Source organism: Peromyscus californicus, unplaced genomic scaffold (assembly GCF_007827085.1).
Source record: "Peromyscus californicus insignis strain IS unplaced genomic scaffold, ASM782708v3 Scaffold_9__1_contigs__length_137607984, whole genome shotgun sequence".
NCBI lineage: Eukaryota > Metazoa > Chordata > Mammalia > Rodentia > Cricetidae > Peromyscus > Peromyscus californicus.
Window position 1 is genome coordinate 104,199,473 of NW_026294617.1, and position 22,125 is coordinate 104,221,597.

The 22,125-nt window shown below is 38.9% G+C and overlaps 1 protein-coding gene across 50 annotated transcripts in view; it reads right to left on the reverse strand.

Moving 5' to 3' along the window:
• Positions 1–22,125, reverse strand: part of Ank2 (ankyrin 2) — a 596,871-nt gene that overhangs the window by 150,753 nt on the left and 423,993 nt on the right. For all 50 annotated transcript variants that reach the window (XM_052731611.1, XM_052731615.1, XM_052731610.1 and 47 more), the window contains 2 exons: positions 14,829–14,927; positions 12,520–12,618 (listed from right to left, as the gene is read on the reverse strand). In XM_052731611.1, the coding sequence (XP_052587571.1) occupies positions 12,520–12,618; positions 14,829–14,927 (198 nt within the window). The remainder of the gene's footprint in view (positions 1–12,519; positions 12,619–14,828; positions 14,928–22,125) is intronic.

The following is a 22,125-nucleotide window of genomic DNA, read 5'->3' on the forward strand; positions in this document are numbered from 1 at the left end:
GTCAAAGCCAATGAGATGATAATTATTACACTTTCAAATGATGATGCCTGCACAGGACCAGTTCACAAGGCATTGCCACCACTGTATAGCAGGATTTTGATCATGGACTATGTGAATACGATGAACACTGGTTCTCCTAAGAGATGACTCTGTTTTGATGTAAAGTACTTTTACCAATCTATAGTTGGAATTTGATCTGTCAATAAACAATGCTCCCCTGCCCTAATGGCATAAACCAGGCATGTACACTCTTGGGAAAAAAAAATTCATTGTCTGAGACTGTGGTAGAATCCTGCAGCAGGGCCACAGATTCTGCCACAGAAGCGGAGGGAGACAATAAAAAATGATTTTCAGAGATCTACACCGTTTGAGTTGTTTTCTCAATAAACTGAAAGATTATGATATTAGTAATGAAACAGTTATCAGAAAATGTTTGCTTGTCAAATGAGTTTAGCAACTGGGGTTAAGAATGGAAATGTATCTAGAAAATCTCCAGGAAGTAATCTGGGCTAAGAGGATTTTCCTCCATAAGTAACCTTGATTTACATGCAAAATGTACACTCATGTGGAGGAGACCAGGGTGTCTTCACTCCCATTGCCGGACATAAGCAGTGTGGCTGCATACATACGAGGATTAAAAACCCCTTGTGACCAGTTCATAAAACAAATACAGATGGCATGAGAATAGGAGGGGGCCAGAGGGGGCCATCGAGAGACTAAATGGAGCAGCAGGAGAAGAGAGAGACACAAGAGGGCAATGGGCTGAATATGAGCAAAGTGCAAGATGAAACTGTGTGTGAAGAAACCCACTCTTTTATGTGATGACTTTTGAAATCATGATAATATTTAACAAATAAAAACACAGGTTTTGAAAAGTGATAGAAATTTTTAAAATTAGTTATTAGACATAACAAAATTAAAAAATTAACATTTTTTTGGATCTCCTAGTTTAACTACCAAGAGTTAATTAATAAAGGGGCTAGAGAGATGGTCTGGTGGGAAGAGAACTTGCTATGTATGAGAATGAAGACTAGGGTTCAAATCCTCAATAACCATGTAAAGAGCTGGTATTGCTGTACATATACCTATGACCCCAGTACTGTAGGGGTGGAGACAGGAGGATCATTAGAGCTACCTAGCTGACAGCTGGATAAATAAGAGACCCTCTCTCAAGGGAATATAGTAGAGAATGATACAGGACACCTAATGCTCTCCTCCAACTTCCATATGTGCATAAGTTTGCATACCCACATGCATGGCACACATGCACATATACCACAACTTTCTCTCTCTCTCTCTCTCTCTCTCTCTCTCTCTCTCTCTCTCTCTCTCTCTCTCTCCCTCCCTCCCCTCCCTCCCTCCCTCCCCTCCCTCCCTCCCTCTCTCTCTCTCTCTCTCTCTCTCTCTCTCTCTCTCTCTCTCCTTCTCTCTCTCTCTCTCTCTCTCTCAACCAGATGGAGAACAAAACTAAACTAAAAGAAAAAGGTTAATAAAACAGAGATTGTATGCTGTGCTTCAATGGTGCAACAGTTCTGGTCACTTGCTGCACACACTGTGTTCAAATTTCTCTCTGCCTGTTTGTACCAAGTCCTTTTTCTGAAGCTTTATGGCCCACATTTCCACAAGGAAACTTCCATACTCCTAATTACTGAAAAATAAACTTCTACAGAGCTTTGCCCATCCTGCCCCAGAGAAGAACAATCTTTCAACTCCAAAGGACAATTAGTAAAAAATTACACATGGCATTGTCCACAATCCCAAGGCACTGATTATCTCTTTTCAATATGGAGATAGATAATATGATATGCCTAATACTTAGAACTGCAGATGACATTTATTCTGTAATCACTGTGGGCCAGGACTTTGTATTGATCTCACGTTTGTAGCAACTCTACATAACAAGTATTATTACTTCCCATAGATTAGAGATGAGACACAGAGCCACCGAGAGGTTAAGCAACAGGCTCAACCTCACATAATACAAGCAGGTGAAACCGCGGTTCTCAGCTGCTGGACCACAGGCACTTGCACAGAGTCTCTAGTGCCACCCTCGTGGAATTGGCCTTGCTATTGTGTTTCTCTCCCCTCAGTGATGCCGTTGTTTTGCTATTCTCTGAAAAAGGCACCTGCCCACTCTGATGTTGCTGTCCTGCACATGTTTCTTTCAGTTTCTGCCTGTGCCCGAGATAAAACCCATAATGGCTCATGCCTGCTAGCCTAATGCTCGCCCACTGAGCTACACATTGTGGCTGATTACTTACCCCAGGTATCCTACTTTACTTGAACCAAGGCTGCATGCTTTAAAAGATTGCAAATTTTCATTATTTTCATAAAAGAGTTCTCTTACCATGCCTTATTATCTGGAGGAAAATAATCCAGTTTTTAGATTGATAGTAGTCTACTTTAAATGTTTAGAAAAGAGCTTCACTTGGGTGTACCCCTGTTTAAAATCCAAATTCCGCCGGGCGGTGGTGGCGCACGCCTTTAATCCCAGCACTCGGGAGGGCAGAGCCAGGCGGATCTCTGTGAGTTCGAGGCCAGCCTGGTCTCCAAAGCGTGTTCCAGGAAAGGCGCAAAGCTACACAGAGAAACCCTGTCTCGAAAAACCAAAAAAAAAAAAAAAAAAAAAAAAAATCCAAATTCCTGGTGCCCAAAACAATAAAGCTTCTTCCTGCTATGAAAGAGAAAGGAATTCTGTTTGGGTCCAACCAGTTGGATTATTCTGTTGATAGAACAAACTAAAGGCTTTGGGAATGCTGTGGCGCACCCAGCCTCCTGCTCAGCCTTGAGTGAATATGGCTCCACAGTCTCTTGCTGCTGACACCCAAATGTTTTTAATTAATTCTTTTTATCCAAAGCATTCAAAAAAACAGTCAGTCTCCAAGGACAAGAGTTGTGGTGTTTCTAACAGCCTGAAGCTAGGATGAGGATACCTCCTTGGTGAAAGCTGCAATCGCTGGAAACCATGAAGACATCCCTTACCAGGGGGCTCGTGTTCAAAACCAGGACATAAAGAAACAAATACTACTCAAGAACAGAGCGAACCTAGAACCTAAGAGACCTCAAGAGCCCTGCACCCTGGTTAAGAGTCATCAAGGGGTCTCATAGTACAGCTAGCCAGGATTAGAAAAATACTAAACAATGCTCATGTTTTTTGTCAATGTCAAGTAGATGGGCAATGTTACAAAATGGTTCCTGTTAGCCTTTCATTTCCTTTCTGCTTTTAAAAACAGGAAAGGAAGGAAGGAAGGCTTTGATTGGTTAAAATATTTTGTCTTTTGAGACCAGGTTTCTCTATGCAGGCCTGGCTGTCCAGGGAACTTACTGTGTAGACCAGGCTGGCCTCAAACTCATGGATCTACCTGCTTCTGCCTCCCGAGTGCTGTGTTGAAAGGCGTGCGCCATCACTGCTTGACCTAAAATACTATTTTTGAAGGACAATTTGTAGCATGGTTGTTTTATCTTTAGGGAAATATGTTTATTATATGTCCATGTAAATATTACATCAAAGGCTGAGGGAGGAAAATGAAAACAGAATCAGACAGGTTGGTTAGGAACATCAGGATGACCCAGGGACTTCCCCCTTAAAACAAACAACTGGCTTTACCAGCTGGTATCCGTCCTGAAGACTACTTCTCTGGCTTTTCAGCCTCATCTTTATTAGATCCTAGGGATGAGCCTTTCCAGAACCACAGAAACATAAAGCAAACATGGGACCTCATCATGCCCAAATGTGATACCTGAATGGAGAAACTGTAAAGTAAGACACCTGACACCTTCCATCCCATAGAAGCCACACCTGCCTTAAAGATCCTACAAAACAGAATAAATAGTTAGATCTTCTGATAATGGAGAATTAGAATGTTGTGGATCAAGAGCCAAACTGTAATGGGCTATCTTTATTTCCCTACCAAGTAAAGTATTTAAAATTGATTCTTAGCAAACTATTAGCTTCAGCCAACCAAGAACCTAGGGATGTCATCAAGTCTGTGCTCTTCAGAGATGCAGGCCCTGAGAACCATCTGTGCTCTATTAGATTATCAAATGGCCATGCACCACACAGGCGGAACTGGATGAAATCAGCTGAGCATTAAACTTCACTAATCATAATCATAATCATAATCATAGCACTTGAACTGGGAGGAAAAAGCAGTAGTGGGCATAGGGAGGAACTAGGGGGTGGCAACAGGGGTGGATTGGATCAAGGCATTTTAAGTACAAATGAAGACTAAATAAAACATTTGTTTAAAATACAGATAACAGTGATAAAAATAAAAAAGAGACTGTCGTGAGCTAACATCTGGAACCTACAGAAGGGTTTTCAGCTCTTTGCTGTGCGTAACTCATCAACCAGTGACCCCGCCTACGCACTTGGTAAGGCATTAATTTATGACTCTCTTTTATTCTGTGATGATAAAAGTCCATGTAAGCATCTCTATGGTATAATGTATTACTGTATGGGTTGGGGGCAACCTAACTCTGTGGTCTCAGGCCACAGTCACTCACATTTCACTTGCATTTGATCTATTCATCCCCTTGAGATGAGACCTGTGCTTTGCATAAAGGAAAGTGGAGTTATAGGAACGATGAAGAAGTACCTGGAAGAAGACTGTGGGCATGTAAAGGAATCCTTTGAGTCCCCATTTGTCATCAATAATGACAGAGCAAATCAATTAGGATTATTACTTGTATTTCTATTATGTTGCTATCGACTGTTAAGAGTGACTAAAATACACAAGTTAGTTACTATACATGAGAAATGGACACACATGTTCAGCTTCCAGTCTCATATACCCAAGGTATTACACAAAAATCTCCAAACTTTAAAGAGGTTTGAGGAAGAATATCTGTTCCCAAGAAACTGAACACCTTGGAGAAGACAAGGACACATAGTCAAAAGAGTAACAAAGAGATAAGGAAATTTCAGCAGGCAAAGTCAATGCCCCATATTTAAAGGAAATCATGACTCAAGACATTTAAATATTTCAAAGAATAATTTCTATTGTAGTGACAGAATTGTGCAATTTTAAAATCATGTCTCTGAATCTAGTAGATTTATAAGGTACAAAAGTGGACAGACAAATGTTTCGAATAGACAGATGGAAAGCTCAACAACATCCCTGGTACAGGGCTGTGCACAGAATGTGAAAGTGCAGAGTGGAGTCTGGGAAAGTGTCTGTATTTCAGAAATAAGGCAGCCATTCCCAAAGCCAGTAACATTTCTCATTTCATTTTGTTTTGACTTTCAGCCCCATAAACCCCATCAAACAGTCATCACTGAGTGGACCTCATGCCACAGAATCACAGGGAAGAAAGAAGCGAGCCTATTTACACTGACAGCTGACTCAGTTTCCACCATACTGATAGACCCACCAAGCACAGAAGTGCAAATAAATAAACACTGGCTCACTGTTACTGGGCAGGTACTCACTTCCACTTAACACACAGATCAGCCATCACGGTGTTCCAGACTCCTCGTGAATTAAAGACACTGCCTGTCATGATTGACATTGTGTCTTCTGATAAATGTTGAAGATTCTCTGCCTGGCCAAACATCAGGCAAGCTTCTGACTTTTTCCTAGCCCCATCTGTAGTTGGATTTTTCTTTAGGCCACCAGCTCACTCCCAAATAATGACATGGAGACTTCTTATTAATTATGAAAACTTGGCCTATAAGTTAGGCTTAGTCCTAACTAGCTCTTATAACTTAAATTAACCTATTTATATTAATCTATGTTCTATCATGTGGCATTACCTCTCTTCCATCTTGCACATCCTGTTTCCTCTCCATGTCTCCTGGCATCTCCTGCATGCCTAGATTTTTCTTCCTCTTCCTTTCTCTCCCCAGAAATCCCACCTATATTTCCTGCCTAGCTATTGACCATTGTAGGCAGAAGTTTCTGTTCCATCAACAACTCCCAAATACCAAGAACTCACTTCCCAAATTACCACACAGGAGCTTATATTAATTATAAATGCTCAGCCATTAGCTCAGGATTATTATTGACTACCTCTTATACTTAAATTAATCTACAATTCTTATCTGTGTTTAGCTACGTGGCTTGGTACCTTTTCTCATTTCAACATTCTCATCATGCTTCCTCTGCATCTGGCTGGAGACTCCTGACTTCTCCCTTCCTCTTCCCAACATTCTTAGTTTGCTCATGCTGCCTATACTTCCTGCCTGGCTATTGGCCAATTAGCATTTTATCAAATCAATTCTAGTGACAAATCTTTACAGTGGACAGGAGCATTATCCCACAGCAGGTTGTTCAGCTTTTTATTACACCAATCACAGCAATACACCTTCACACAGTATATAGATATCCTACAACATTTCCCCCTTTTTTGTCTCAATAAAAAGAAAAGGTTTTAACTCTAACATAGTAAAGCTATATACAATAAGAACAATTATCAGGTAAGAATTACATTCACAATGTTTAGTCTTTATGTATTTGGCAAATTCAGAGAAAGTACCATATTATCTAGCCTATCTTAGTGAGTCCAAAATTTAATATCTAAACCATTTTCTATCATAACTTGTTTACCGTCCTAAAAATCTCCTTTTAGACCTAAAAACATCTTCTTAGATAACAACTTAAGCTTTTTATGTTTCTCAAACTTATAAACTTCATATCTCTTATGTAAGTTGATTTTCATGAATTTGTTAACAAGGAAAATTGTATACTAAATAGTCTTTAATCCCCATCAGAGACCCAAGAAGGATATAATATTACTTAAGTAAACTGGAAGTGCAGAGCAAACAACTTTCAAAACTGTAGAAATGGCAGAAACAGCTGGCTGTGTGGACAGTCACCCAAGGTTCTTCTGCAATGTTGGGGTGTCCATCTTCAACCTACAGGCCTAGAATATCTGATGGATTTTTCTGTGAAGCAGGAATTTTGAAGGATTGTCCTATCTTGTCTTTGCAAAGTTTGGCAGTTGCTGTTTTGTATGTGCATCCTGCTTGTCCAGTTTGGACAGCATACTATCAGCAGTTGAGGCAAGGGCAGTTTCTTGCCCAAATGGCTAGCTTTGCCACATTGAAAGCAAACTCCATATGGAGGTTCTTCAATGCCTATCATCCTTTTCTGAAGTAAATGGGTGCTGCCAGGAGCAGATGAGTCTCACTAATGTGAAAAGTTTTATGTTATTAAAACATTTTAAATGCCACATTTTGTAGGTCTTTGAAGTGTTTGAAGACCATCTATCTATCTAAAATATATTTCTGTATGGCCTTGAAAACATAGCTAAAATAACGATAAGCTTGATTGTTACAAATGACTAACTACTAACCTGCATTTCTTAATTATCCTAACTGGTTTATAATAATAGCTTTTAAGGACTAGAACTTTATATTACATTTTTAAATGAGCTGCATAGGTACAATATCTTAAACAAGAATAGAAACATATATATAGTATGACAAAAGTAACCTTAAATTTGTATTAGTATATAAAAATCCATACCAATGTAAAATATTTGAGAGTAGTGGTTGCTCAAAAGTAGACTCAACAATCTACCCTTTTATCCCATCATTTTATATCCCCCTTTTTTCCTTGAGAAAGAGATCCCTGAATCTTTTCATGTTCAGCTCTTTTCCTGACCATGACTAACAACAACTTTTAACTAACCCCCCTAAATAATGATAAACATCCATAATCCTTGAGTGACCAAAAACCATCCACCCCAATTTTTGGGAATTAGGGCTTCATGTTCTCTAGATTGCTTCCTGTTGTCTGGGGGTGATGGCATCTTTGGGATAGCCTGAGAAAACTGGGATAACGGTCAAGTCCTGGGAGAGCTGGCTGTATTATTTTTTTGTTTAGTCTCTGTGTGATGGGAAAATATAGAGCTTATCTGAAGTCTTGGATAGTCTGTAAGGTTAGACCATCTCAGCTAGAAGCCTTGAAGTTGTTCTGCATCCAGAATTTTGAGAAAACTACAACAGAGGCATTCTGAGAAGCTGGATCACCTGGGCTACTTGTCTTTATTGGTACCTTGTCCTTTTTTCTGAAAATACATAAACTTTTAAAGGTAACATATATATCAGTATTAACACAAGTATGGAATGTGCAGTGTATACAAGTCAGCTAAAGATGATTTTTTGTTTAATGTTTGAATAGGTAAAAGGGGTCTGTCAACTTTATAAGTCTGTTTGGACTGTGTAACCAAACCTCTATCCATGCCATAAGAAAGGATGACATGTAATAATAAGTCATGAAGATTCTGTAGCCAACAACATATATCATGTTTCATCCAATCTCAGAGCTGTTCCCATAGTAGAGGGATCAGCATATACATCACCTGTCCTGAAGTCTTTCTTGGTTTCTTTTTTCATGTCTAGAGCCAAGATTTTTAGGATGTCTGCCCCAATCAAATTTGATCTTCATTAAATTTAAAGAGAACCATAACTTTTTGTTTCCTATGGAAACAAAGGCATAACCTCTCCCCCAACGTAACATATTTTCTGACTTCCATTTTGAAGTTAAGACATTTTAAAAATATTATAGGTTGGTTCAATTTAGCAGTTTCCATAATCCAATGTCTCTCTCATCATCTATTGCTTTTTGTACATTAGCATTTAAAAAATTCAAAGTCAACAAAGCACCATACAGGATCCAGATGCCCTGTGTATTTCCCATCTTTATGTGGCTTTTTAAAAAATATTATTTTACTCTCTCTTTAAAGACTTCACTATTTTTAAACTATTTACTTTTTTCTATGACTGTCTTTACCCATTTTCTTTTCTTTCTTCAGTATCTAAGCATACTTTTTGAACATATTGTACCTATTTAGAGGTTTTCTGTGTCTGGATCTGGCTTTACAAAGTGCCTGCAGTGTTCTCTGACTGCATTAGACAAATCTTAAGCTGTCTTGTCAGCTGCCATGTGGCTCAACTTAGCACACGACACTAGCTAGCACATGATGTTGGCAGCTGGCTCCAGCCTGCAGGCAGTGGCTGGCAGCTACACCTCTGTACGCCATCTAGCACCAACCCAACTGAGAGACTGCAGGTCTAGGAATCCACATCCGGCTCCTTGTCCAAAACTTTCCTTAGCTTTCTCAGACCCTATGTTTGGATATTCAAGCACCCACAGTAGGTGCTATATGTAGCTGGATTTTTCTGTGGGCTGCCAGCTCACTCCCAAATAATGACACGGAGAATTGTTAGTTATGAAAACTCTTATAACTCAAATTAACTTATTTATATTAATCTATGTTCTATCATGTGGTGTCACCTCCCTTCCATCTTGCACCTCCTGTTTCCTCTCTGTGACTCCTGGCATCTCCTGGGCACCTAGATATCTCCTCCTCTTTCTTTCTCTCCTTGGAAATCCCACCTATATCTCCTGCCTACCAATTGACCATTCAGCTTTTTATTACCCCAATCACAGCAATACACCTTCACTCAATGTACAAATATCCCACAACACCCACCTGTGAACTGCCTTATAGAATCCAGTTTTACCAAAAGACCTTGTAAACCATATCAATTTAAACTCCCATCTTTGATATCTCCCCACCCTCAGTAAACAAGGAGGTTATTCACCCACCATATCTCCACATATGTGGAGGCCCTGGCTTCCTTTGGGAAGAAGCAAGCTAGTCAGTTTAGCCGACCTGTCCTTTACTGATTACTTAGTAATGATCCACCTACCAACCACATACTCCTTCTTGTCTGTAAATTCTCACTTTCCAACTGATTAATTCAAAGTCAAGCCATTTCTCTCCTCCATTATAGAACTGCATTGCAGCGATCCCCAAAAGTTTGCTTTACCATCCATTGACATAATACACATGGAGGTGTCATGTGAACCTCAGTTTACATGATCAATGCAGAAAACCCCACAAATGCATACTTCTCCATAACTTATGAACTCCAGGAACTTCACCAAATATTGATTACTTGGAGCTTTTTTTTCCTTTCATATTTCAAAAGTAATTTTATTAATCTACTTCCAAATAATTCAGATGTTTGTCCCCTGAATTTCAGACTGCTCTTTATTTCTGTATTTTGGATTAAGATATAGAAAAGAGTAGAATTTGAATATACAATTTAGGATTTGTGCTGTGAATCTGGCATTCCTACATCTTTTTCATGGTTCTCAAAAGGAAGTGACGATTCTTATTTCCCTGAGCATGCCCCCCCCCACCCGGTTCATCTAACACCAAATGTTGGGTACATAAATCTATGCCAAGAATAAGTAAGATAAGACTGAAGAAAATAGAAAGTGAAGAAGAGTTCATATAAGCATCCATGGCCTTAAATCCATACCTTTTCATATTTGCTAAGACGCATCAGCAAGACAGTTAACTTGCCTGCATAAACATCTATTTTTAAATCAATCCTAAAATCTGAGTCAACTGATAATGGTGGCTATCTAAATTCAGTGACACCATTAGCCTCACTAAATGACTGGGGCATTTAGATAAACAACTCTAAATTTGATTAAGTCTTCCCACTCATAAATTTTCTCACAATATAAGAAAAAAAAGTTTGACACAGTTTGTTAGGATTCCCTGCCTTGTGAATCTTACACTGAGTTAAGAATGTGCTGTGCAAACAAGGATTATTTTAATCTCCTGATGACGACATCAACCTTCCTTTAAGAGCTGTTATAAGCTGATGTGATTAGGACCACAAGGAAAAGCTTCAGTGACTCTGAAAATTAGTGAATGGTGAGATGGTTTTAGCTTGTTATCCTTGAGTTGTCTCCTAAGCACATAAACCACCATGTAATAACTAACATCACAGCTTCAACAAGCATTTACTTTGCAACATTTGCCACAGGTCAACATCTATCACATCACTGAGTCCAATGAATCATTTGGAGATACAATCCCGTTTGCGCTTTTCATAGACTGGAATCTCAGCACTGCAGGGTAGTGTCCTGCCACCCAAGGGAAACCCCCAGTGCCCATTCAAACAATTTGCTTTCGGCTCCATGCTTTCTATATTCATTACTGACTGAGACATAGTCTGGGGTACTGACACACTGGGCTTCTTCCGTGCCCTCTGAAGCAAGTGTGCTTGGCTCCCAGACTGGCAGCACCCACATCATCTGAGAACTTTCTGCTCCAGCGCACCTAGAATGTATTTTAGTGAGCTCTGCAGGTGACCAAAATTCAGGTGAACATTTAGAACTCCTGCACTAGAGTAACAGGATGTTATTTTGCTATAAACAAAAACTTCTGTTTTGCAGAACTAGGGAAAGAGCCCAGAGCCTGACTGTAGGGCAACTCTTCTGCCACTGAATTGACGCTCCTACCTCACACCTAGAAGTTGTTATTGGAGTAGTACAGTTTTTTAGCATCCTATGTTTCCAAGCTGATGTATCTAATGGAACATATCAATGTTATTTACAATGGTACAAAGCTTTAAAAAAAATATTAAAGGTTTACGCTAAAGTATGTTTCAATTCTTAGTAAACCATTGATGCAGATTTAGCAGAAAGTTTGAGTTGCAAACAAAACTGAACATGATTAATTAAAACTTCATATCATTATACAGCCAAAAATTGATCTCTTAATTGTCATAAACAGATTTATTAATCTCTGTAATCAAAATGAAAAAAAACTAAGCTGGTTCCCTGATTTATTTTTATTATTTCCTGGTCTGGAATGTGTGTCATCTATGCAGTCATACCTGTGTAGACATGATGAGGAATGAACAGCTCATGGATGAGAGCCTGCTACACAAGGCAAACTAGTGGGTATGTTCCAGAGAAGGGATAAAAATGAGCTGCCAATGTCTCCTGTAGTACAGCCTGTGTGATTAGCATGCTAAAAAGAAAGCCTGATAAAATAGAAAGATGCTTGGTTTTTTGTTTGTTTGTTTTTTGTTTTTTGATGTGTTATCAACCCCAGGACTTCCCACACGTAGAAGGAATGAATTTTATTAGAAAGAGACATAGTTCAATTCCTGCACAGAGACATAATAGATATCAAGAGTAAAGTGAGGGACAAGATAATATGCATACACACTTTCTACCAAAAACAATACAGGAATCAGGTTTATTGTGTGATTTATATTGTTTCTTTTTTCTTAATTTCAATAGGATGATGAACTTCCTTTCTATGATTATATAGATCATAAAACTGTAGGGTTAGAATCTGCCAGTGTCCCTCAGTATTTTAATATAGCCACAGTTGGGTATGAGATAAGAAAAGTATATGGAGTCCTGTATGATAGCAGACGCCTCCATTTGGAATGCTGGGTTTTTGATAAAAGTTCAAATTTATAGGAAAAGACACCATCACAGAGCAGCACAGAATTTTCCTGAACTACATTTCATGGATGTCACTGTCATCAGCTCCTCTTCTTTTTGACATAGACAATGATGGACTAGCATTTGCCAAGTGTTTGGAAATAAGAGATTTAATTACATGAGGTCATAGAAAATTTTGGTTAAAATAAGTAAAAGAATTTGGAAAAAAACAAACCCATTAAATCAGTATCATAAAACCATACTCTCAACTTATTCCCAGCAGAGAAAACACAAATGTAATCAATACCTGTGACTGCGCGTTGATATTGGCTCCTTCTTTAACTAGCACCTTGACAACTTCCGCTTGTCCGGCCAGTGACGCAATGTGAAGAGCAGTATTTCCCTTCTGTTTGGACAGAGCAGATTAGAAAACGTTACAGGTTTCCAAATTGTTGTAGAAACCAAAACGTACAAGCACTTTCAAGCTTATTCATATTTCAAATTATTACAATCTGGTATTTTGTCAAGGTAAACCATTCACTTCTATCAAGACCACCTTGTAAAGGATTTTTTTAACATCTAAAAGTTGGTAATCTCCTCCAGCATCTCACTTCACTGCCTTTTGTAATACTGGTAAGGACTGAATTTTAACAAAACCAGTTTGTGAATGTTGTGCCTGTGACAGTTCCTGTAGAATTCAAGGGATTTTACAAAAAAAGCAGGGGAAGGGTACTATTAAAAAAAATACAAATTTGAAAATGTTCCTTGAAGCATTGCTTTTTACTTGTGCAAGTAAGTAAGGAGGCTGGAGAAACGGCTCAGTAGTTAAGAACATGTGCTCACAGATACCACACCCACATTAGGTGGCTTACAACCACCTGTAACTCCAGCTCCAGGACACTGGGTGTCCTGATCTAGCCTCCTCGGGCACCTGCACATATGTGCAGATATGCACAAGATGCTTGTGCATACACACACACACACACACACACACACACACACACACACACACACACAATTTATAAAATAAATCTTTCAAAAAAGCAACTGGGGACTCTGAGAGAGTGGAGAAACTTTTCTCAGAGTTATGTTTCTACCTACAAGGGCATACATTTTTGCTCAAAATACTTCAGAAATTAAAAAGTAAATTCCATATCAATGATAAAATTACTTATGATTTCTACCACTTGCTACATCAAAAATTAATATAAGTCAACACTGATCAAAGAAGATAAAAAATGTGATTAAGAGGAATAATGAAAAGAGAAAAATTAAAACAGAAAAATAGATTTTTGAACCATAAAGTTCAATTCTCTTTCTCTTTCTGCTACCAGATCACTGTAAAGCCACTATCCACTCAATATTTGTGGGACTCCAGCTCCTCTCTTAAAAGATTTTTTTCTTTCTCCAGAAAATTCTACAGCTCTAATCTAGGATTAAAAGTAAACCAGAGCTGGGTGTGATGGCTCACACTTTTAATCCCAGCACTCTGGAGGCAGAGGCAGGCAGAACTCTGTGAGCTCGAGGCCAGTCTGGTCTACAAAGTGAGTTCCAGGACAGCCAGGGCTACATAGAGAAACCTTGTCTCAAAAAATAAAACGACAACAACAAAAAACGTAACAAAATCAGAACTGGGCATGGTAGAGCACACCTGAAATCTCTGTACTAATGAGGCAGATTCAGGGACACCCAGAGCCCCAGAGCACTTGGGATCCACAGTTGAGATCCTTGTTTTTAAAAGGCAGGAGATTGGTGATAGTGCAGCTTCCTGGCATGTGCGAGACCCTGGGCTTGATCCCAAGCACTCCACTAACCCCCCACCCCCACCCCCAAAAAACAACAGAATACAAAAGAAAAGAAAAAGGAAGAGAAGGAGAAGGTAGTGGAGGTGAGGTGAGAAGAGAAATAACCTATAATTTTATAATGCCAGCAGACTTCACTTTAGAAAGAAAAAATAAAAGTAGTAACAAATATTTAAGCAACCAAAGAGTGGTGGGTTTAATAAATATATTATGCTAATATGGGCGACTCAAGGGCGGGAAATACTTTTATCTACATTAAAATCAGCATTCCAATAATTCTAGTAATTGAATCCATGACTCAAACGACCCAAAAGTTGTCTCACAGTAGAGCATAAGGGATCTGGCATATTCATATCAAACAGAATGAATACAAGAAAAAACATATCAATTTAACCAAAGCATGAAAATGATCTGTTCATTTCATTGAGAAGAGTCATATCAGTTGAGATGTTTGTTTTTTAATAACTTGACCTTAGGAAACAGGTACAAGTGTCTACAGAAGATCATGGTGAGTTAGGCTTCTTTGTTAATCAAAGGAAGAAAGATAGTACATTAGGAACCAGATCTGGGCTTCCAGACTTCCTAAGTATCACATCCAAGTCCTGAAACAAAGCGGTCCAAATGCTGCAGGGTAATGAAGAAGGTTTCAATTCTATTTCTGAGTTGTCAATAATCCACAGCAAACTTGTGAATAACTGGAAAAGGCTTTAAACCTCTCCCTCTTCAAAAACCAAACAAATTACTATAAATTAAAAACAAACAAAAAAACTCTTCCTCATTGTTAAGAAATAAACTCTATGGGCAGGAGCGGTACCTTAGTGGCAGAATCCACGGAGGACCCTCTTCCCAGCAGCTCCTGCACGAGGCCCACATGACCTTCCTTGGCTGCCAGATGGAGAGCATTGAGTCCATTCTGAGAGAAGAACAAGTCAGGCTTAGAAGCGGAGAAATGAAGAGGAGACAGTGTGCTAATCATACTCAAACCCAATCCAGAACAGACGCACGCTCATGTCTTCTCTACTTTTCTTTCTTTTTAAATTTGATTTATTTACTTTTTTTGTATTAACTGGAGTCTATTTCCATTCAGAGAGATGAATTTCCAGAGATAGAGGTACAATGATAATTGCACATTAGGAACAAGGTTCAGAGAACTTCATATCAACAAGCTTGTACTTCTTTAATTAGAAAGTACAAAAATATGGGGCTGGAGAGAGGTCTCTGCAGCAAAAGCACTTGCTGTGAAAGTTTGAAGCTCTAAGTTCAGATCCCAGTACCTCAAGCTGGGTGTTGGGGCTGAGGACATGGTTCGGTGGTTAAGAGAAAGGCTGATCTTCCAAAGGGCCCAATTCAGTTCCTAGCACCCACATCGCAGCTCACAACTGTCTGTAACTCCACTTCCAGGGTTTCCCATTTACTCTTCTGGCCTCTGTGGACACCAGGCATACATATAGTGCACAGACACACACGCCGGCAAAGCTGTATAAAATATTAAAGTGATAACTAACAATAGGTATTGCTACATATCATCTGAAGCCCAAGAACTCACAGGGAACAGGACAAGAAGACCCCTGAGCTACCTGGTGAACAGCATAGCCCCTGCTTCAGTGAGAGACTGTCTCAACGGAATACGGCAGAGAGTGCTACAGCAAAACACCGCAGGGCCTTCTTTGGCCTCTGCATATGCACCAGCGTGTACAGTACACACAAATGTGCACATATGCCACACTCATACACATACGCACACATATACAAAACATACACACACATACACATGTAAGTGTTTTTCTAATGAGAAAATAAAGAGAATAATTCCTAACTATTTACTGTGTTAAAGTCAACACTCTGTCCAATATTGAAGATATGGTTTTTCAATAAATCTTATTATTAATAAATGATAGAAAATCCCTTTTACAAAGTGATTAAAGGCCAAAAGTTACTGAACTCTACAGTGATAGTATTATACTTAAAATAAATTTAGATCCCAAGAGCCTTTTCTTTAAAGAAAAAAAATTATCTTAGAATCTCTGATACTGTCATATCCAGCTTCCACCTACCTAAATTCCTAAAATCTAACTATGTACTACAGCACTGGGGGGAAGAAAAGTCACCTAATTTGACCCATAAATTCAATGTGATATTTGTTAAAGTACCAATGACATTTACACAAATCTTCTCCTAAAATTCAAGAAATCACAAAAGATCCAAAATAGCCAAAACTGATCTCAAAATATAGAACAGAGTTTGAGGAACCCAAATAGCATGGTGTGGACATAGAAAGACACATGGATTTGCAGGGTGAATAAGAGCCCAGGAATGAATCGATGCACTTACAGTCAGTTGATTTTTGACAAGAGTGTCAAGAATACACATTTGGGAAAGATAAGCCTTTTCAAGCAATAGAACCAAAAAGATTCAAAAATACAAAAGAGAGTGAGGCAAGTTCCAGGTATCTCACCAGTTACCAAAAACAACACAAAATAAATTGAATTATAAGACCTGAAACTATAAACCTATTGGGAAAAGTGTGGGGAAATGCTTCATGACTTTGGACTGGACAGGAGTTTTTAGGATTAATCTCTCAAAAGTATAAGCAACAAAATCAAAAATAGAAGAATGGGATCAGTTCACACACACACACACACACAAAAAAAAAAAAAAAAACAGGAAACAACCAATCAAGTGAAAAAAAGTTGAGAAAATGTTTGAAAAACACACATCTGAGAGAGGTGATTTCCAAATGCATGAAGAACTCAAAGAATTCAATAGTAAGACAAGCAAGCATAAAAACCTGACAAAAATGAGCAAGACACTTAAATGGACAGTTCTCGAAAGCAGACATACAATGGGCAGCACATATGCGATAAAATTCTAACTACTAGAGAAATGTGAATCCAAACTATGGATATTAAAGTATTCCTATCAGAATAACCAGTGCCCATAGGAAGAAGACAAAAATGGCATGTCAGTAAAGATGTAGGGAAAAGTGAACCCTTACACGTTGTTGTGAGGGAGGAAAATCAGTGCAGCCAATATAGAAAATGGTATAGGGTCTTCAAAAAGATTAAGAACACAACTATTGAATAACTCAGCAGTATCACTACTGAGGGTAACAAAGGAAATGAATCAGTATGCTAGAAAGATCCCTGCACCTCTGTGCTCCGAACAACATCATTCACAGTGTCTAAGAAGTAAGAATCTCTCAAGTGGTCATAGTGGAAGAATGGGTTTTAAAAAATGATACGCAATAAAATATTACTCACCCATAAAAGTATAATGATCATTTGTGACATGAGCAAAACTGCAAAGACTTGTGTTAATGGAAATAAGCTAGGCACAGAAATATAAATGCATGTCAGTCTCTTGTAGAATCTGGAGATTGACTTCATAGAAGTTGAGTAGAATGCTGGTCACCAGGGGTTGGGGAGGGTGGAGAAGAGGGCAGGATGGAGACACACTGGCCAATGGGCACAATGTGGAGTTAGAGAGAAGGGATAATTTCAAAATAGCCAAAAGAAAGTATTGTAAGCATTCTCAAAAGAATAAACAGTCATTGTTGGGGTAACAGATAAGGTAATTACTGTTATCCATCATTACACAACTATACACATGTTGAAACCACTTCCTGCACCCCGTAAATATGTACAATTATTGTGTGCCAATTAAAGATAAAATAAATTACCTAAAAAGAAGAAGAACCATTTAAAATATCACTAAATATACTGTGTATTAAACTGACAAAGTTTGGAAGTAAACCTTATCAAACATACAGGAGAACCAAATATAAACAAACATAACATGCTTTAAGGTAAAGATGTGTGGTCACTACATAAGAATCTGTAGTCGAGATATAATATATGAGAGATGGATAAATAAATAAAATTATCCCAATGGGTTAATTAGGCTTTGTGCTTCATTAAAAATAAAATAACATCTGTTTTGTTTGTCCTTCCAAACAGACTCCAGGTATCTCCCTTAGTTTAACTTTGAGTAGCTGGTGAGATTAGGACCACATGGCTTCATGGCTCTGGTGTACTCACTGACATCTAAAGAGGTAAGGGGATTTTGGAACCTGTGACCAGATTTTTATAAAATGTAACAAAGGAGCTGACAACATACTAAATATCTGAAACAGATGGGATTTTCTGACCCACTGAGTTCACTCAGTATACCAAAGATGTCATTCATATTAATTGTTCATTAGTTACTAAACAAATTGGGGATTTTTTCACTCTTAGGACCACATTAAGGAAAGTGTTGCATTTTAAATTTGTTTTGCTCTTTTTATTCAGTGTCCAGACTCTAGAATAAGAGATGGAAATAAGTACAATCTACTTCATAAATAGTGCTCCTATTCTGAGGACAATGGAGAGAAAGCAATGTTCCCATAGGTGGGGCTAGCATAAAAATGCAATTAAATACAATGATATGTAAGAGCTTTTCATTTCTCTAGTGTCATTTTCTGGATATTTTGCATAGCATTTCATTGTTTTTCTCAAATCATTTAATGAAGAGTTTTATCAGGAATAATAACCCATGATCATTTACATAATGTAACTATTTTGAAAACTGGGCCAGTGTTATTTTTAATTGTGCAGTGTTGTATTTGGTGTAAAAGTGTAGGTGTGCATTTGCTTGTTCAGGTTCCAATGAATGTATGTGCGCTGAGGCCAGAGATCGAAGTCTGGTATATTTCCTAAGATGCTCTCCATCTTTGTGGGGTTTTTTTTAATTCTTTATTCATTTTACAAACCTATCACAGTTCCCCCTCCCATTCCTCCTCCTGCTCCCCTGCTCCTTTTCCCTACTTCTCCCCCTATCCATTCCTCCAAAAGGGTAAGGCCTCCCACAGGAAGTCAGCAAAGTCTGGTACATTCATTTGAGGCAGGACCAGACTCCTCCCTGCTGCAGCAAGGCTGAGCAAGGCATCCCACCATAGGTAATGGGCTCCAAAAAGCCAGCTCATGTACCAGGGATAGATCCTGATCCCACTGCCAGGGGCTCCTCAAACAAACCAAGCTATACAACTGTCTCCCACATGCAGAGGACCTAGTTCGGTACCATGCAGCCTCCACAGCTGTCAGTCTAGAGTTCATGAGTTCCCAGGAGTTTGGTTCAGTTGTCTCTGTAGATTTCTCCATCATTATCTTGACACCCCCCCCCCACCCCACCTTGTTCATATAAATCCCTCCTCACTCTCTTCAGCTAGACTTTCAGAGCTCAGCCTGGTGCTTGTTTGTGGATCTCTGCATCTGCTTCCATCAGTTACTGGATGAAGGCTCTATGATGGCAGTTAGGGTACTCACCAATCTGATTACAGAGGAAAACCAGTTCAGGCACCCTCTCCACTATTGCTAGTAGTCCTAGCTGGAGTTTTTTGAGACAGGGTTTCTCATGCAACCTGAAGCTCTATTGACTCAGCTAGGCTTACTCACCAATGAGCTTCGGCTTCACCTGGGCTCCACATGCATCCCTTTGCATTTAATAAATAAGTAATATTTAAATAAGTGTTTAAAAATTAAACATCTAGTGCCAGGCGGTGGTGGCGCACGCCTTTAATCCCAGCACTCGGGAGGCAGAGCCAGGCGGATCTCTGTGAGTTCGAGGCCAGCCTGGGCTACCAAGTGAGTACCAAGCAAAGCTACACAGAGAAACCCTGTCTCGAAAAACCAAAAAAAAAAAAAAAAAATTAAACATCTAGTTCCCCAATAATCGGGAGATGTCTAGATGCCCTAGCAACATATTTTTCAAACATAATACATTGAGATGATTATCAATATGCTCTGTTTAAAAGAGAAGGCTCAAGGAGTCGATAAGTGGGAAAGAACTTGCTCAGCGGATGTGACACAATTGGATACATCGCTGGGGGTGGGATCACATTTGAGTACATCTTTATTTGGAAATTGTCACTTCTATCCTTTTGCTTAATTCTGACCTCTCACTCCACCTAAGGCTACATACAGAACCTGAGAGCTTGGAAGGACCTTTGACTTTATCTAGCACTGTAAGGTGCCACCAATGTAACCCCAGGCCTGAGACCCAGTCACTCTGATAAATACTGATGGATGAATGAATGAAAGACAGCATAAAGAGATTGTTTTGGTAAGGATTATTTTTTGTAAATATTGAAAACTGATGTATTTGAAGTAAAAAGATAATAGACATTATAGTGAGAAGATTTTGTATGCCAGGGTTTTGTCTAAATAGGATTAGAGCTTTGGGGTTTGAAGATATTTTTTCCAGATGTTTTAGGTCTACTAATGAAACAAAGACTTGCTCTGCTAAAGACATCTCTTCTCTAAAGCATGAGGTCACATAATTCAGTAAGCTTCTTACTCGAGGCCAGTGATTGGTGTATTAACTCACAGATCTCTCTGTGCGACTTTCTGTGATGCTCCACTCTGTGAACTTCTTTCGAAGACCAGAGAAATGAGGTATCACTTCACTTTGCTTGCTCTCCTGAAATTCTGTCTCTTTTGGTTTAAAAATAGGATCTTCAGACTAGAGAGATGGTCATGCAAGTATGAGATCCTTCATTCATAGCCTGAGCATCCATGTAAGAAGCTGAGTGTACCTGTAATCCACTGCTGGGGAGACACGGTGGACAAAGGAGGCTCCCCGGAGTTCATAGGCCAGTCACCTAGTGAAATCAATGAGGTTCTGTGATAGACCCAGTCTCAAAAAGTAAGGGGGACATCAACAAAGGAAGACAACTGATGTAGAACTGTGGCCTCCACACATATGTACATATACCACACAAGTGTGCACACACACACACATATATATACATACACAAGATCTTTTTGGTAATCACTTGTACTGCACTAGAATTTTCCTTTTGATAACTTTAACTTTAATGTTTTCTTTAAAGAAAAACTTGATGCCTATCTTTATTACAGGTTAAAACAAATTTAAACTTTTTTTCTTTTGAAATTTTTATTTATTCTTCTGTCATGCAAAACATCCCAACTGCAGCTTCCCCTCCCTCTACCCTTTTTAAATGGCATTACCAGCTGAGATAAAATGGGGGAAGATTTCTCACCACAAGTTCTTAATTTTTTAAACTATAGCAAATACATGCTAAAAAGCCCTTACACTGATCTCTTAGCATTGGAACTTTAACTAAAAATAGAATTAGTCAGAAACAGCATTTGTTCAATACATGTTGTCATAAACAGTGACTTAGCACATGGCCATGACTTGGTGAGTTAAAGTGCCTACCACCAAACTTGACAACCTGAATTTAATCACTGGGTTCTATGTGCTAGAAGAAGAGACGCCTGAGAACTGTCTTCTGACCTCCTCGGGTCTGCTGTGGCACACTTGTGCTTGTGCGCCCATGCACACACGCGCGCACACACACACACACACACAAATAAATAAGTAACATAAGAAATGGCTACTTAATATTAATTGATTTAACTGTTTTATCTTGTGAAGATGAAGTAGCATCGAGGTTATCAGAGTGCACAGTGATAAATTCCACTTAATCATACAACTCAGGTAATTTATTGAGAATACATTCACCACTGTTATTTTGCTGGTAGGTCCTGTGGATCATTGTCCTGAAGATCAAACTTCCCACAGGCACCTTAATGATACTGTAGTGCATCATTGACACCTGGTAACACTGGCCACATTTCACAGGATTTTTCACTTTTGAAAAATATGTTTCACATTGCTCAAGGACCAGGAAGGAGAGAGGCCCAGAGACTGGACAGCCTTCATGTTTGGGTGGAAACACAAGACAAGCCCTAGAACTTTCCCAACGGGGGTTCATTCACATGTTTGAGGACTAATTGTTCTTTCCACATCAAAACATAAAACATCAGTTTCTGTGTTTACTAGAACTCTTAACACATGCTTATTGAGTTTAGCTGAAACAAAGAATTTTCTGGGACAATTTACTTGAGACATTCAAGATTCATTCCCCAGATATCAGTATAGACACATAGTGAGATCATTAAAAACCTTTGCGTCTGGAACATGTTATCTCTATTCCCTGCAGAAAGGGCTTCACTGCATTATGGGATAACACTCACTTCACATTTGGTTTTTACGTAAGGTGGATATGGACATCCATCTGAGCAACATTCATGGCTTTGTGTGCACAG